A 15,168-nucleotide genomic window follows, 5' to 3' on the forward strand; every position below is an offset into this window, starting at 1 on the left:
TTCAGGAGCACAGGCTGGATGCTGATGAGATTTCATTAATCCGGACATGCAGTGCGCTTGTCTGGAGACTCGTAAAAGCGAGACTTTGGTATAGGTTTAGTCTTTGGCTGATATGACTGTGCTTATTGAAGTTGTGGTATTCTTCACGCTTTTGTATTCCTAACCTAATTTGTTTCATATCCTAACTCTCGCTCCTCTAAAGAGTAAAAGAGTAGAAGAGTACACTTATAATGAATATTACACTTATAAAGAGTTCATGACACAATCACCTCGCCTTATTAGCACCAAAATCCCCCGGCACCTCAGGCCCCCAAACCGACAACGGCCCAACCGGCTCTCTTCGCGTCAAATTCTCCCGATTAACCACATCACCATCGGCATAATGCTCGATCTTAAACCCACTGCTATCATACCAGTAATCGAAGATCTGGCTCCCCAATATATGCCGCCCAACGCCCCACACAGCCTTCCACCCTCTCTTCGCAAGAAACTGGTGGCCTATCAGCTGCTCGTCGAAATCCGCTACCTCATAGGAGCTATGGTGCAGGTATGTCCTGCGTACCGTCGGCGGCGCACGCTGCAGGAAGAGGCTGTGGTGGTCTGCGTACTCATCGCCGAGATCCAGATGCATGAAGGTGAGGACGTCGACGTGCGGGAATTGCGGCAGGTGCAGGATGTCCGAGTGCACAAAGTTGAAATTTTCCGTGTAGAAGGCCAGTTCGGTCTCGAATTCGCGGCACACGTAGCCGTAGTGGCCGAGTTTATGGATTAGGGCTGGGCCCTCGCGGTACCGCTGGAATTGGCCGCGGCGAGGCTTCGTGAAGGGCGTGTTGTAGGGGCCTTGGTGCTCGTGTGTTGCCGAGGGTTCCTGCCCCTGCCCCTGCCCTTGCCCTTCTTGGTTGCTGTTTGTCTCAGTTGTGCGCTCGGCCTGGCCGTGCACGACGTGGAAGAAGGTCCCGTCGGGCCGGGCAAAGGTTATCATCTTCCCTCCCCCTGGGGCCTCGTTGAGCTCCTTCAGTACAGCCCCGGGGATTTTTGAGGCCTTTTCGAAGTTTTCCTCGTCCCTGGCTACCCAGGCGCCTCCTAGAAACCGCGAATGCCCAGTTGGGCTCTGCGACGCGACATAGATATACGGATCCCTACCGTAGCCGCGGTAGTATATGGTGTTTCCCTTGCGCTCAGCCTGGACGAAGCCGAAGTCGACGGCAAACTTGGAGAACTTCTCGAGGTCCCTGTGCTCGAAGTACACGTGTGCGAGGCGAGATAGCTGGACTTTTGACGGGTCGTTGGTCACGGTGGAGATTGACGATGGGGGGAGGAGCCAGTCTTGCCATGTTTTGGGCAGACGGGCGATCACGTCGAGGATGAAGAAAGACATGTTGAGTCTTCAGAGGACGGTCATGTATAAGAAAACACCCGAGGACTATGTGCCTTATAAGTCTTGTGAACAGTTGTTAGCCCAACCTCTCGGAGGAACATCCACTGAAGATCCTCCGCGGCGCAACTTCGAGGCCCCCACCAAGGAAAGACCTACAGCTAGCTAGCTACCTTTCCTCTAAATAAAAGGACATCCTCCAAGTCAACTTCTAATCTTTAGGAAAAGTTGTCTCTCATCGTATTCCATGGCCACTGACGTTGTCATCGTCGGTGGCGGGCCATCAGGCCTCGTTCTCGGCCTCTCCCTGGCCAGATACAAGATCAAGGTACGCACTCCCGTCCTGGAAAGAGTCAGACTGACCGTATTCAGTCGGTCATTCTGGAAAAGGAGAAAGACATAACCAGCGATCCGAGAGGAGTGGTACTCACCGGCGATGCCCTGCGCAGCTTGTGGCCGTTAGGGCTGGGCGCGCACATCTCTTCAATTGGGCAAGGTGCGTAACTTCCTTTCAAGGAGTGATACGTACTAACACTTCCTGGTAGAGCTTCAGGCGATGAACTTCCACGATAGCTCTCCGCAGAATGAGCCCTTCTTCGCTGTAAACCTCGACGCGGACATGCTCGGGCATGCCCTGCCAACGATCATCCTGCAAAGCCAGCCGCGCCTCGGTAAGGTACCTCACTCACCCTATCGAAGTCGTAGCCCTGACTCTCCAGAATATTACCTTCGACAGCTCGTAAACTCTTCAGAATACTGCTCCCTGCGCCCCGGCTGCGAGGTCATCGGACGAACCGAGCATCCCAACGGCCTCACAGTCTCCTACCTCCCCCCAAACTCCAAGGAGACCCAACAAATCACAGCCTCATACCTCGTTGGTGCAGACGGAAAACGCGGTATTGTCCGCAAGCACTTCCTCGAGCTCTCCGCAGGCATCCGCCAGGAACCCGGGATCTTCGAGTACGAGGGCACCTGGATAGCAGCGAACCTGAAGATAACCCCACCAACTCCGGAAACGCACCCGAACTTCCCACTCTGGGACGCAGGATACGACGCAGAGTCGGTATATGATCTCTTTTGGCCGCCGAATTGGCACTTCTGTCGGCCACCGGGGAGACCCATTGCGTGTGGGCGGTTTGGGGTTGCGGCTGACCGGCTCTGGAGACATGAATTTGCGGTTCCTGACTGGGATGACTCGATGGATGCAGGGGTCTTGTTCTGGGAGCATCTCGTCCCGATTATCACGCGTGGTGTCCGGTCACGGAGACGAGGAGGGGAGCTCGTGCAGGTAACGTTCCCGCGGGATTGTATCGAGGTGCTTCGCTGTCGCGCGTTCAAGTTTAGCCATCGGGTGGTCAACAGATGGTTTGCGAAACGAACGATTTTGATCGGGGACGCTGCTCACGTTTTTCCACCGTTTGGTGGGCAAGGAGTCGCCTGTGGTGTACAGGACGCCGTTGGGCTCGCCTGGCGTCTGGCGATTCTGACAACGACGTCTACTACCGCGACCTCGACCCAGGAAGAAGCCCTTTTACAGTCTTGGGCCAGTGAACGGAGAATGGGAATTGACAATTCAGCCCGCATAACCCGGCAGAACGGTGAATTGTGCAACAAGGAGCCTACCCTGGCAGGGGCAGTGCAGCTCATCTTGCTTAAGCTCGGTATGGCGCTCGCCAGCCTCGTCGGGCAAAGTGTTCCGCACGAACTGGCTAACCCGCAGGGGTATCGCGGCTGTGTTGATGGGACGTTCCTTGCGGACTATGGTGGTGGGATTAAACTAGCCCAGATTTACATGCAGGCACGCCTTCCGGATTGCCAGGGGGCCAGGATCGGGCTATCTGACCAGTTTCTGCGGGGTGTTCCGACGATCTTCACGCTGCTTGTCGTTGTGTCGAAGCAGGGGTGGTCTTCTGGGACGGAGAATGACCTGGTCTCTCTGCTACAGGGCCTGCGGCAGTCTGGGGTTCATCCATCGTTGTTATCGGATGAATCAGTTGTGCTATTTGACCCATCTTCAAACTCTGCAGACATGGAATTCACCCCATCTACTGCTGGTTGCCGATGGCCCGTCTGTCGTACAGCTTCGGCGGGCTTGCTTGCCGGATATCCCATGCGACCAGGTTACAGCACCCAGCAATTCATGCGTCGTCTGAACAATTTTCACTCGAATCCCCGCTATGTGCTCGTCCGGCCCGATAGCATCGTCTACGCCATGGCGAGCGACCTTCTGGGTTTGAAGGAATGCTTAAACACTCTGGGAAAGACACTATGCAGACTCGAATAGGCGAGCTTAATGCACATATATCCATACACTCTGCTCTTTATCCAACTTAGAATCCGCCTATCCCACGTACCCTCTGGACGGCGCCGACAACACCCTTCACCCAGCTATACCTCCCAGGGTCAATGCCGAGTGACCCTTCGGGAAGCTCACCAGCCTCTGGGTCATGCCAGCAACCATCCTCGGGACTTACGAGGCCGTATTTCGCCGTGTTCTGGTTGCAGTTGATAACGTCCAGCCAGGTACGGCAGATGAGTGGAGAGTCGAGGAAGAGATTGACCTCTTGGCTGTGGTAGAACGACTGCGTGTCGAGATTGCCATTACCTGATCACACAGTAAGTTAATCACGTAAGTTGCCTACTCTGTAATTGGGTAGGCTGGGGCGCACCCTGGATAGCTACCTTCTCATCAATGACCATTAGCTTGATATGGCAGCTGCGCTTCTTGAATTTGTTGTGGATTGGACGAGTTTGATCCTTCCCGACGTAGTTGTAGATCCTGAGACGAGAGCGTTCCTCGTCCGTCTTGAGGGCGCCATATAACCGGTTGCAAATCATCTCGTTTGTCCCGTTCTGGAAAGGGAGGAGTTGGCCTGCGTCGTTGTAGCCTAGACAGAGGTAGCACGTAACCATTACTCCGCGGCGCACCGTGTTAAGGAGCGGTTCAATAAGTGGCTCCGCGTTCATGTTAGGTGTTTGAATGAATATAGAGTGTTCGGCATGGCGGATTGCCGATAGGAATGTTGCATCTTGTGGGACCATCGCGCTTGTGTGGTCAGGGGCTGCAGCAGTTAAGCCAGATTGAACGATAGTTCATAAATAGTTCTTCTAGAACTTACATCCATAAGGCTCTCTGTTAACCAGAGCCATTGGGAAAGGCTCGTGCGGTATATCGAGAACATATGGCTCCATCTCGTTTTCCTGGTCTTCGTCGGGTGCGTCGCCGGTAGTTGACGGCTGAAGGGTGTGGTCTGACTCAGTCAGTTTGAACGACAGTACTTGTCGGAATGATATACTTAGATAACGAGAGACTGCTTGTGTTGCAGACTCTCCCTCCCGCGGGTCGAGTACTCCATTTACTCTCCACGTCTCGGTCTTGATATCAACGTCGTAATGCGGGTTGTCAATAGTATGTTGTGGAAGTACCCTATCTCCTTCTCCAGAATAGACATCAACCGCCTCTTTCGAGAAGCTCGGAGGAGGAACTGCCACAGCCGGTGAATTTAGCATTGGCAATGGGGGGTCCAGTGCCTTCCCCCATGATATCAATGCAGTGTCGTACAGAGAATCCACAATCGGCCCTTCGACATGAACCATCATCTCTAGATTGTCGTTATCCTGGATATTGTTGCTCTGGATAAGTCCAATGCGGCGGTCTATAACCATGAACTTCGCATGGAATGTCCCAAATATCGGCCGATGATAGTTGATCACCTGCATATCAACATGGGGAATCTCCTGTGAGGTCGGTAAATGGACTTTCCCAGCCGCATAGCTCTTCTCGTCAACGCTGAGATGATTGTCCCACACCTAACCCATAAGCTACATGCCGTCAGAACCAGGACTAAGTGGGACCTACCTGCCGCGGATCCCCCCGGTCATAGAGGACTTTCACAATGACCGTTTCCCCCCGCTCGCCAGCTCGCCGTGACAACTCCCTCAAGGCCTCGGTGATCAACGTCGACGCCTCAGAGTGAATCCAGTAGTTCGTCGCAAGAAAGACCTCCTTCTCCGCGCGAACGATGCAATTCGCCATATGACGGCAGACATCCGGGAGCGGCGCAACAATCGTCAGTGGCACAACGCCATTGCTCCCCATGAGCGGCGGAGAAACAACCCCACCAAGCGGATTGCTGTCCAGCGTACACAGCGCATCATGGTATATCTATATACATCAAGTGAGCCGATCGACCGACCTGGTTTCTTGATTGGAGCATGCCTTCGTACCCGAAGAAATAGCTTGCTGGGTTCAGCGCCTGCCCAGCTCCCGCACTCTTTCGCTTTCTTCAATTCATCGTCTTCATTGATTTTTTCATCGCTGTCTTGCTCTAAATGCTCCCCTTGATGGCTTTCCTCGTATAGTTCCTTGAAAATCTTGTAGGGAGGCCTTTTAGGATCGTCAGCCAGTTCCGAGCTGACCGTCCGGTCGCCATGACAAAGGGCAGAGACCTTCCAAGAAACCATCTTGGGTAGCTTCTGCTTGCTGCTTTTCGACGACCGCTTTAGGCACATTAGCGAGATAACCAGGAATATGCAGAGCGCAGCATGGTGCGGTTTTACCAACGGCATGATTGGGATGAGTTGTTTGATGTTTTCGGCCAGGATGTGTATATAAATCGAGGCGAACACATGACGCGACCCATGACATCATGGCCAGGCTCCGGTTGAGCCTTGTAGGTATCATGTAGATAGAGATTCTTCGAAGATGATAGTAAGTTCATACTGCAGTTTTATTAAACATGCCAAGATGCTGGAGGTTCGTCACAACGTATCCCTCCAGTATAATGTCCGTGCAGTCTCCAAATAGGCCTCTACCAACTACGAACATAAATTCAACAAGACCGCATCGTTGTAATTCAAAGGCCAGCCCAGCGTTGTCAACAGATGCAACATCGTCCAAGATACTAACCTGCGAGGTTCTAAATCCGCCTTTCCCAGTCTTAGACCTTCCGCACGTGGCTACTACTCGTTGCCCTCGAAGTAGTAGCCTCAATATCGCTTAGTTGTTTCAGGCCAGTGGCTCCCTCTTCTCGCATCCCAGATGCATCCGTCTGCCAAAGTCTCGCAGCCGAACGCCGTTGTTGAACAGCCAGTCGACATGCTCCAGCGTCTTACCCTTGCGTTCGTGGACGCAAAAGTAGGTGAAGAGCAATGACAGAACGGCACCAAAGATAAATTCCGCTTTACTTCCTAAACCCAATTTATCCGGGAAGACGGGATATGGAACCGAAAGTTGACGGCGAAACTGATGTCCCCTAAGTGTCAGCGAATTGTAACAACCAAGAAGGGGTAGGGTTGAAGCAGACCCTGAACTAAAAGCCGAGACGTGAAGTATGATCGCGCAGTCTGAGCGACGTTACTTCCGTGACCACTACGTATGCTAGGGGTCTCCAGCCGCTAGCGAAACCCAAGGCGAATATAACAATCATGGCAACTATTCCTGTCAACCTCGGTGCCTTGATCGGCTTCTCAACGCCGAGAGCCGCCATCGCGATGAGCCCGGCCAGCAGGACGGCAGAGGAGAACACCAGTAATTTGCTAGAAGTTGTCAGCGGCAGCAACTAACTCTGCAGCCCGAAACATACCGTCTGCCGACCCTGTCGGCGACGAACAGCACACATATCATGACGCTAGAGCCGATACAGCATCGGGTCTAAGATCTTGAGGGAGCGCCTCCCAAGGTCAGACTGAGCTCATATTCCGACAACGCAGCCCTGAACCGGAGCGGGCACTGGGCGCACAATTAAGGCCGCGTAATTGCGTAACATGGCCAAATATATCTTACCAATTTCAAACTGGAAGACGGGAACCACTGAGAGCTCCATGCCCACATACACAGAGTTGAGGATACGGGCAGCCCGTTAAAAACGCACCAGCTGCAAAGCCAATATAGTTCAGCAGTTGAAGAGAGACAACGAGAGTCGAGTTCATATCCACCTGTGATGTCGTTGCGCCCGCCGAAGCGGTCCGTGAAGGCGTCCGTGGCCTGGATCGTTGCGAAGGCTTGGTTCTCGAATCCGTAATTAAACGTCGATATCGCAATGACGAAGATGCAAACAGTACATATCTCAGCGCTGGGGAACGCGAATGCGTTCCCGCGTCCGCTGAAACTCGCTCACAGAATATACTCCGGTCCCCTTCATCCCCCCCCGTCGATCGTCACCAACGACGACAGTGCTGACAGCCAAACTCCGCTATCGCCGCATCCCCGCACCTACAAATGAAGACCTCGGGACGACACGCACTTGTCTTTTTCTCTGAAAAAGAGAATCAAGGGCAGAGTTCCATCATTCGATCCGCAACACAATGGCCACAGTTCTCCAAAGTCAGAAAACTGCTCTGATCACCGGCGCAGCGTCTGGCATTGGGTTCGCAGTCGCGAAGCTCTGCCGGGCCCGCGGAATGCACCTTGCCCTGCTTGACATCGATCAGGTCAATCTTCTTAAAGCGAAGGAAATTCTGGCGTCGACGGATGCGTCTCTCAAGACGGAAGCCTACCCTATTGATGTCGGAGACAAGTCGCAATGGGATAGCCTTGCGAGTCGGGTGGAATCGACGTTCCCCACGGTCGACCTCGTCCTCTTGAATGCCGCGCGGGGTACGAAGCCCAAAGATTCAAGCCCATGGATTGAAAATGTCGAATATTGGAGAGAGGTAGGAGAACCTTTTGAGCCCTCTCGATACTGAAGTTTTCAGACCTTGGCATTTCACTAATAATTAAATGATCTCATCAGGTATTCGACACAAACGTCTTCGGCCCCGTTAATGGCATCAGCGCCCTCCTCCCCCTCCTCAAGAAAGATTCATCGGCCAAGTCTGTCGTCATCACAGGCTCCAAGCAGGGCATCACTAACCCCCCCGGATCCCGAAATCCCGCTTACAATTCCTCCAAGGGCGCCATCAAAATTCTTGCAGAACACCTTGCTCACGGGCTGCGATCCGATCCCGCGACGGCGCATATCTCGGCTCATCTACTCGTGCCAGGATGGACCTGGACCGGCCTCATGGGCAATGTTGGTCCCACGTCTGAGAGCGAGGTGAAGATGATGAAAGGTGCTTGGGCCCCAAGCCAGGTCGCCGAGGAGTTAGAGAAAGCGTTACAGCGAGGGTCGTTCTACATCATCTGCCCCGATGACGAGACTGATCAGGCGCTAGATAAGGCCAGGATGCAGTGGGGGTGTGACGATATCATCGAGGATAGACCAGCTTTGTCGCGGTGGGAGGACCGATGGAAGGTGAGGGCAGAGAAGGCTATCCAGGAAGATGCCGAAAGACGAAGGGGGGCATGAGCGATGACTCCTCGCTTAGAAGTGTAGATAGTCGATACCCGTCCCAAGCGCTCCGACCCATCATCTTCTCCAAATTCTGGAGTAGTTTCTTGGAAAATCACATCAAGTCGAGGGAAATGCGGTGACCGTCACCGATGTTAAGCGTGGCGATTCTTCCTTGAAGCGTCGAGAGACCGCCTGAGGTTGCCTCGACAGCTGGGCAAAGTGTTTGATCTTAATTCACAGCTAATAATATATGAGCCGTCATTGGAGGGACACGTCATCCGATCCGGATTTCTTTGAATTCGGCGACACCACCTCGGGACAGTCGTTGGTTTCTGGAGAAGCCAAAGGGCCATCGCCAAGCAGAGGAGATCAGAGGATCGACAGCGCCAGAATCCTCTGCTCGCTCCTCCCATTCCTCCTCCACTCTCTCTTGACTGTTCCCCTCCCAGCAACACTCGATCGACTGGATGTTCCGGGATAATAATCGTCGAACAATAGCTCCCGGCTCCCTCGCCCCGGCAAGCGATGCCAATCCTCTCCCACCGATGAGAAATCGCATCCCCAATCGCGTTATTCCCGCCAAGCTCTTCAGCCTCGTGTGTGCGGCGCCCGTGGTGGATGCAGGGTTGCAATTCAAGAGTTCGATTATCTCTTGGCCTTCACAGCCCACGTCAAGTCCGACAGGGTTCTTGTTGGTGTGATTGGCCGCTTTCCCCCCGTTCGGCCAGCGCCGCTATCTGCTCAATCAATGTTGGCGCTTCTCAGGTGTTCAGAAGACCAGGATATTCCAACCCCTCTGACCATCTTGACCACACGACCAACGCCGTTTGTGCCAACTTCCTTGGCAGAACCAGCTATGCGGGCAGTCTCAAGGGGAAAAAAAAGCATGACCCTGCGGAGGTTGGATAAGAGCCCAAGGTAGCCAATCCATGCTTGAGGAGAAATCAGGAGATGCCCCAAGGCACACGCGAGTCCAGTGTCGTACCAGAATCATTTCCGTCACAGAGAGGCTCAGGAGGCCTTATCACAGGGACGACAAAACAGGTACGAGCCTGCCAAATGGACAAGAGCGGCAAACCGCGGCTTGGGGATCTTCAGTTGTCCGATAATTTCCCTAGACCTTATCAAAGTGATCTCCGCTCTTTTCTGGGGTTGCAGCTCGGCAATGTCTGCTTGGGAAAATGCTCCGTCCGCACCGGCTCGTTCTAGAAATATTCCTGCAAACCTTCGTCGCGCGAGATCCACCCATCGCCGAGAAATCGAAATGCGGGCAGCAACGGCACATGTCGCGTGAAGGCGCCAAGCTCTCTTAGCAGGTCACACTGGAGCGTCGGGGCAAATCATGAAGCCTTCCTGCTTGTTGAGGGCTCCCTCGCACGACATTAGCGCCGGCTGCAGAAGGTCAAATGTGCCACCTTCCTGATATGGGTGCCGAATAGGGACAACCGGAGCCTGTGGAAGAGCGCTAAAAGCGCATGCGTGGAGAGACGAAGGGACTGTCATAGGCATTCCCGTGCTTCATTCACGAACTAACTATCTGTTGTCGCCCGATGACCCAGTCCGCTCTGTTCTTGCTCAAGGACAAATGGATCGTGGGGTTACCATTTGCAACCAGTGGCGTGCTTCTAACGGAATCTATCTCACTGATAACGTTCTTCCCGATGGAGCACAGTAGTATGCAGTTGTCTGAAGATGCAATGTCACCCTGTGAGTTTCAACTACTCGCAGATCCTAATCGTTTCGTGATGGAGGAGAGAACTGACGTAGACTTGGAGATGGTGGCCCACTCGCAAAACATATAAGAGAGCGTGTGTCCCGTCGCTCTTTCCCCAAGCATCACTGAAGCAACAACCCTCGTTCTTTGCACGATCTCTCCCAGGCAGCTCCTGTTCTCCGGACCGTCTCCTGGATCCTCATCATGCATTCCTTCAAGCGCACCATCCTCCTCCTTGGAGCCCTTCTTCCTGCCGTTTTTGGCGCTCCCATTATCGAAGCTCGTCGCCCTGTTGAAAAACTCCCTGGCAAGTATATTGTCACGTTCAAGTCCGGTCTCGACCCCGAGCAGATCGACACCCACACTGCCTGGGCTTCGAACATCCACAGGCGCAACCTCGAACGCCGCTATCCCGCTGAGCGGGCTCGATATTCCGGAATTGAAAAGAATTTTGGAGTCGGCAAGTTTGCGGCCTACTCCGGCTCCTTCGATGATGCCACTATCGAGGAGATCCGTAACAGCGATGATGTTAGTGCCTTCATACAGCCTCGATTCGGCGCGGAATCTACTTACTGACAACAACACAGGTCGCTTACGTGGAAGAGGACCAGATTTGGTATCTTGACGAGCTGACGACCCAGTCTGGTGCACCCTGGGGTCTTGGCTCCATTTCCCACAAGGGACAGGCGAGTACAGATTACATCTACGACACCAGCGCCGGGGAAGGCACATACGGATACGTTGTTGACACGGGCATCAATGTTGAGCACCAGCAGTTTGGTGGACGCGCCAGCCTTGAGTACAACGCTGCTGGGGGTGACCATGTGGACAGCGTCGGACACGGGACCCACGTTGCAGGCACCATCGGCGGCACCACCTATGGTGTTGCCAAGAAGGCCAATCTCCTCTCCGTGAAGGTCTTCCAAGGCGAACAGAGCAGCACTTCCATTATCCTCGACGGCTTCAACTGGGCTGCCAACGATATCGTCAGCAAGGGCCGCACCGGCAAGGCCGCAATCAACTTGAGCTTGGGTCAGTGCCATTTGCCTGTCGGCTAAGGAGAAACCTTACTGACAAATCGCGATAGGTGGTGGATTTTCCAACGCTTTCAACGACGCTGTTGAGAATGCATTCGACGAGGGTGTACTCTCCGTTGTGGCAGCTGGCAATGAAAACGTAAGCCCTGTTTCTTGCGACACGCCTGAGGCTTTTCCTAACACGACCTCCACCAACAGGTTGATGCATCCAACACAAGCCCCGCCTCTGCCCCCAATGCTCTTACCGTCGCGGCTAGCAACCGTAACAACACCCGTGCGTACTTCTCCAACTATGGTGAGGTGGTCGACATCTTTGCACCTGGTGAAGACATCCTGTCGGCCTGGATTGGCTCCGACACGGCGAGCAACACCATTTCCGGTACATCTATGGCCACTCCCCACATCGTTGGCTTGTCCCTCTACTTGCAAGCTCTTGAGGGGCTTTCCTCTCCCGGAGAGGTGACTGAACGTATCAAGGAATTGGCCACTCAGGGCGTTCTCCACAACGTTTCAGGAAGCCCTAATGCGCTTGCGTACAACGGCAACGATTCCTAATAAACGCTAGCTCAACCCAAGCGGCGGGTGTGACTCGTGATCTCGTTCAAAGGGTTCCTATGCAGACAAAGCCGGATGGTCAGGGAGTAGAATTATGGGCGGACAGAAGGGTAGCATGATAATCTGTTGCGAATGCACGTATTTTTATGCTCTAAACACCAGTACAAGCTTCCCCGCGTAGATCACCCCACAGCAGCGGCAGATATGGGTTAATACCCTGACCTTTCTTCCCACCCTCTGAAAGCAATCATAATTATTTTCCAGGCGGGCGCCCGGAGTGCCTTCCGGCGCCAGACGGAGAGTTACGTGGCGTCCGCCGTGCTTCGCTCGATGCATCTTCGAAGAGGGTGAGGAATGCAGAACGTTGGATTACCTGGCAACCCTCACATTTCTCCTCCATCCCTGGGGCTTATCCATCCAGGCGACTATCCCGCAGTACGCCCTCCCTCCCCCAATCCAGCTCTCTTCCGTAAATTACTCTCTTTGGTTCCTCCCGGGAAGTTTGAGCGTTATTTCGGCCTTAGAGACGAGTGATCCGGGCGAGAACGCCTCGCCGACCGGGAAAGGGGTGTTTTCTTTGCCATACGGCTTCTCAGTATGTACCAGGCAAATTTCGTCCACTGATGACGCATCCAGTTATCTCTGGTTTCCTGCAGGCCCTTGTACCAGGCGTACATCCTGTGGTCCAGTCGTGTGAAGGTCCCACTGGGTTTCATCTACCGGAATGCAGGAACCCAAAAGGGCCCATCCAGAATGCGCACCAGAAGCCAATACTATGGACGAACGGGTCGAGCTTTACACCAAGGCTTCGGGTGTGACATACAGTCAGTAGGTGCATCACATCGCATCCCTTGCTTGAGTTCATTCATTCGATTATCTCTCTCGCTCTCTTCTCTCGCCCCCTTGTCTTGCGGATTCTAACTTCGCTAAGGTACTTTTAGGAGCAATCGAGGACATCTGAAAATGGAGACAATGGCAACCTATACGCTTCCTGCCCCCTTCCTTTCGTCAACTTACATCCGCTACCACCTATAAAGTGCTCCGGTTTACCCCTTCAGGCCTCTGGCGTTGCGGAGAAGGAATATACGTGCAATGTCTCAGCTAGAGTCCGACAAGGATGTCTTGCAACAGTCCATGGCCCTGTGCGGGCTCAGGGTATCTGCTGATGGGTGCCATATCCAATGGGCCGTTGGGAATCCGAGGCATCCTCGCAACTGGCACATCTCTCGAAAGGCCTATGATATCTCACTCTTGATCTTTCTCGAGTTCTTCACGTATGTTCTCATTGGTATCGACTTAAGGGCAAGAGCAAGAAGCTAACGGGCGTGATTCACGTGTAGTACTGCCGTCAGCACCGCTGGAGTAGGTCCCTTGCATCTGCTAATCGGCCACACGAGCCATATTCGCTGACGGAATCAGTCAACCGCTGCGAACGCTGCAGCGCTCGAATTCCACTTATCTAAAGAATTATCCATCTTTTTGTTTGTGACAGTGTTCGTTTAACCCATCTGACCACTGATAGTCGGGCTAAGGAAGGTCTCCACGCTGAATGGTCCACCAGGTATCTCCTAGGACAAGCCCTCGGGGGCATCATTTTACCGCCGTATTCAGAATGCTTTGGACGAAAAAAGCTGTACATCATTAGCTCCGTAACGTACAGCATATCTTGTGTCATCATCGCCGCCGTTTCGTCCATTAACGGGGTTATTTTCGGCCGCCTTCTCAGCGGCTTCCTGTCTGCCATCCCAAGTACCATAGTCGTCGGCAGCATCGAGGACCTGTTCAACTCTCGGGACCGAGTCTGGATGATCTGGATATGGGCTCTCGTAGCGAATCTGGGCCTGGTTGTGGGGCCAATCATGGGTACCTTTATTACAGCCGATCTTGACTGGTACGTCGGGAGAGGCCGAGACAAACCATGGTTCCCATCCGGGCATAATAGGCTAACGTACCGTATGTAGGAGGTGGCTCTTCTACATAGCGGCCATCGTGACCGGAATCCTCACCCTTCTCTTGCTGGGAATTCGCGAATCCCGGCCTTCGCTCTTGCTGGAACGCGAGGTAGCTCAGCTCCGGCAGCTAACCAATATTGACTGTCTCGTGAGTTCGAATCCAGACAGCACGCCTGACTTCCGAACATTTGTGCGCGCAGCCTTAGGGCGGCCGATTCGACTGTTCTTCACAGAGCTTATCGTCTTCGCTGTCTCGGTCATGAGTGCCGTGGCAACCGCGCTCGTCTACCTCTTCACCCAAGCTCTACCACCAATATATGAAAGCCTCGACTTCACGCCAAAGCAGGCATGTCTTCCTTTCATCGCCATCGGCGTTGGGCTGAGTCTGGGATTGTTGACGCGGTACCTGGATTTACACCTCATTGAGCGGCGCCGGAAGCATGGCCGCATTCTCCTGCCCGAGCACAAACTGGCCGGTTTCTGGATTGGATCTGGAGTGCTCGCTGGTGCGCTCTGGGTCTTCGCATGGACAATCCCGCCGGCCGTTAACGGTCTGCACTGGATGGTGTCTGTGTTGGCCTTGGTACTGATTGGATATGCTCTGAACGAGATCGATTACGTCCTGGGTGGGTATCTCGCCGACAGCTACCTCAGCTATGCCGCCAGTGGATTGGCCGCTCTCAGCCTCATCCGGGCTCTACTTTCAGGTATCTTGCCTCTCGTATCGAGCCCTATGTTTACCCAACTCGGTCCCAACGTCGCCATCTCTCTGCTAGCCGCTGTAGCCACGGCATTCTGCCTGGTGCCCCCCTTGTTCTCGCGGTTCGGTGAGTCAATACGCGCCCGAAGCAAATTCGCCAAGTACAGCTTGGATATGTACCACGAGAACAGCGTCGATGAAGATGGATATTAGATTTCGAGCTTCAAAGAAGGAGGAGTACTGATTGCAGGCTGTCTTGAGCAGGACGGTCAGCGTTCTTTTGGTGTACCGTAGAGTTTGCTTGTTGCGTCGTACAACACTCGCAGGCGACCGGCAACATGATTATCATTTCTTTTTTGGGCGCTTCTGATATATGACCGAAGACATAGACAAATGAAAAGACACTATTCCTCATTATTTTCGCCGATGCCCATCCCTGCCTTCTTTTACTTGCAGCGTCCTGGACAACCTCAACGAGATCCTTAGTAAGCCAAGTCACGCCGCTTCAACCCCCACTTTCTTCCATCCAGCCGCCCGTAAAAGCAGCGTCCAAGGAGCTCG

The 15,168-nt window shown here is 53.6% G+C and overlaps 7 protein-coding genes across 7 annotated transcripts; 3 read left to right on the forward strand and 4 right to left on the reverse strand.

The window, feature by feature from the left end:
* Positions 1-265: 265 nt before the first annotated feature.
* Positions 266-1,394, reverse strand: BJX67DRAFT_388528 (2,4,5-trihydroxytoluene oxygenase; the record flags this gene model as incomplete). The annotated part of the gene is made up of 1 exon (XM_071034375.1): positions 266-1,394. Exon 1 carries the CDS (start codon positions 1,376-1,378, stop codon positions 266-268), a length of 1,113 nt encoding a protein of 370 aa, XP_070885492.1. The 5' UTR covers positions 1,379-1,394.
* Positions 1,395-1,622: 228 nt separating this feature from the next.
* Positions 1,623-3,659, forward strand: BJX67DRAFT_372480 (putative monooxygenase; the record flags this gene model as incomplete). Its single annotated transcript, XM_071031257.1, has 5 exons — positions 1,623-1,703; positions 1,748-1,871; positions 2,095-2,922; positions 2,953-2,973; positions 3,007-3,659. 5 exons carry the CDS (start codon positions 1,623-1,625, stop codon positions 3,657-3,659), a joined length of 1,707 nt encoding a protein of 568 aa, XP_070885493.1.
* Positions 2,981-6,002, reverse strand: BJX67DRAFT_354992 (IQ calmodulin-binding motif protein). The gene is made up of 6 exons (XM_071029266.1): positions 5,603-6,002; positions 5,235-5,540; positions 4,672-5,185; positions 4,495-4,626; positions 4,045-4,437; positions 2,981-3,980 (listed from the first exon to the last, which is right to left on the reverse strand). The coding sequence occupies exons 1-6, from the start codon at positions 5,942-5,944 to the stop codon at positions 3,706-3,708; spliced, it is 1,962 nt and encodes a 653-aa protein (XP_070885494.1). The 5' UTR covers positions 5,945-6,002; the 3' UTR covers positions 2,981-3,705.
* A 611-nt stretch (positions 6,003-6,613) lies between these two features.
* BJX67DRAFT_354996 (uncharacterized protein) lies at positions 6,614-6,875 on the reverse strand. The gene has a single exon (XM_071029267.1). It carries the CDS (start codon positions 6,862-6,864, stop codon positions 6,688-6,690), a length of 177 nt encoding a protein of 58 aa, XP_070885495.1. The 5' UTR covers positions 6,865-6,875; the 3' UTR covers positions 6,614-6,687.
* Positions 6,876-7,257: 382 nt separating this feature from the next.
* Positions 7,258-8,966, forward strand: BJX67DRAFT_129741 (SDR family NAD(P)-dependent oxidoreductase). The gene is made up of 2 exons (XM_071024529.1): positions 7,258-8,029; positions 8,110-8,966. The coding sequence occupies exons 1-2, from the start codon at positions 7,682-7,684 to the stop codon at positions 8,662-8,664; spliced, it is 903 nt and encodes a 300-aa protein (XP_070885496.1). The 5' UTR covers positions 7,258-7,681; the 3' UTR covers positions 8,665-8,966.
* Positions 8,734-9,165, reverse strand: BJX67DRAFT_129736 (uncharacterized protein). Its single transcript, XM_071024528.1, has one exon. The coding sequence runs from the start codon at positions 9,060-9,062 to the stop codon at positions 8,802-8,804; it is 261 nt and encodes an 86-aa protein (XP_070885497.1). The 5' UTR covers positions 9,063-9,165; the 3' UTR covers positions 8,734-8,801.
* Positions 9,166-10,567: 1,402 nt separating this feature from the next.
* BJX67DRAFT_372483 (subtilisin-like protein) lies at positions 10,568-14,820 on the forward strand (the record flags this gene model as incomplete). Its single annotated transcript, XM_071031258.1, has 10 exons — positions 10,568-10,891; positions 10,951-11,395; positions 11,451-11,539; positions 11,599-11,933; positions 12,645-12,646; positions 13,061-13,229; positions 13,296-13,317; positions 13,375-13,448; positions 13,517-13,846; positions 13,917-14,820. 10 exons carry the CDS (start codon positions 10,568-10,570, stop codon positions 14,818-14,820), a joined length of 2,694 nt encoding a protein of 897 aa, XP_070885498.1.
* Between the last annotated feature and the right edge of the window lie 348 nt (positions 14,821-15,168).

Source organism: Aspergillus lucknowensis, assembly GCF_044049455.1.
Source record: "Aspergillus lucknowensis strain CBS 449.75 chromosome Unknown BJX67scaffold_24, whole genome shotgun sequence".
Lineage (NCBI taxonomy): Eukaryota > Fungi > Ascomycota > Eurotiomycetes > Eurotiales > Aspergillaceae > Aspergillus > Aspergillus lucknowensis.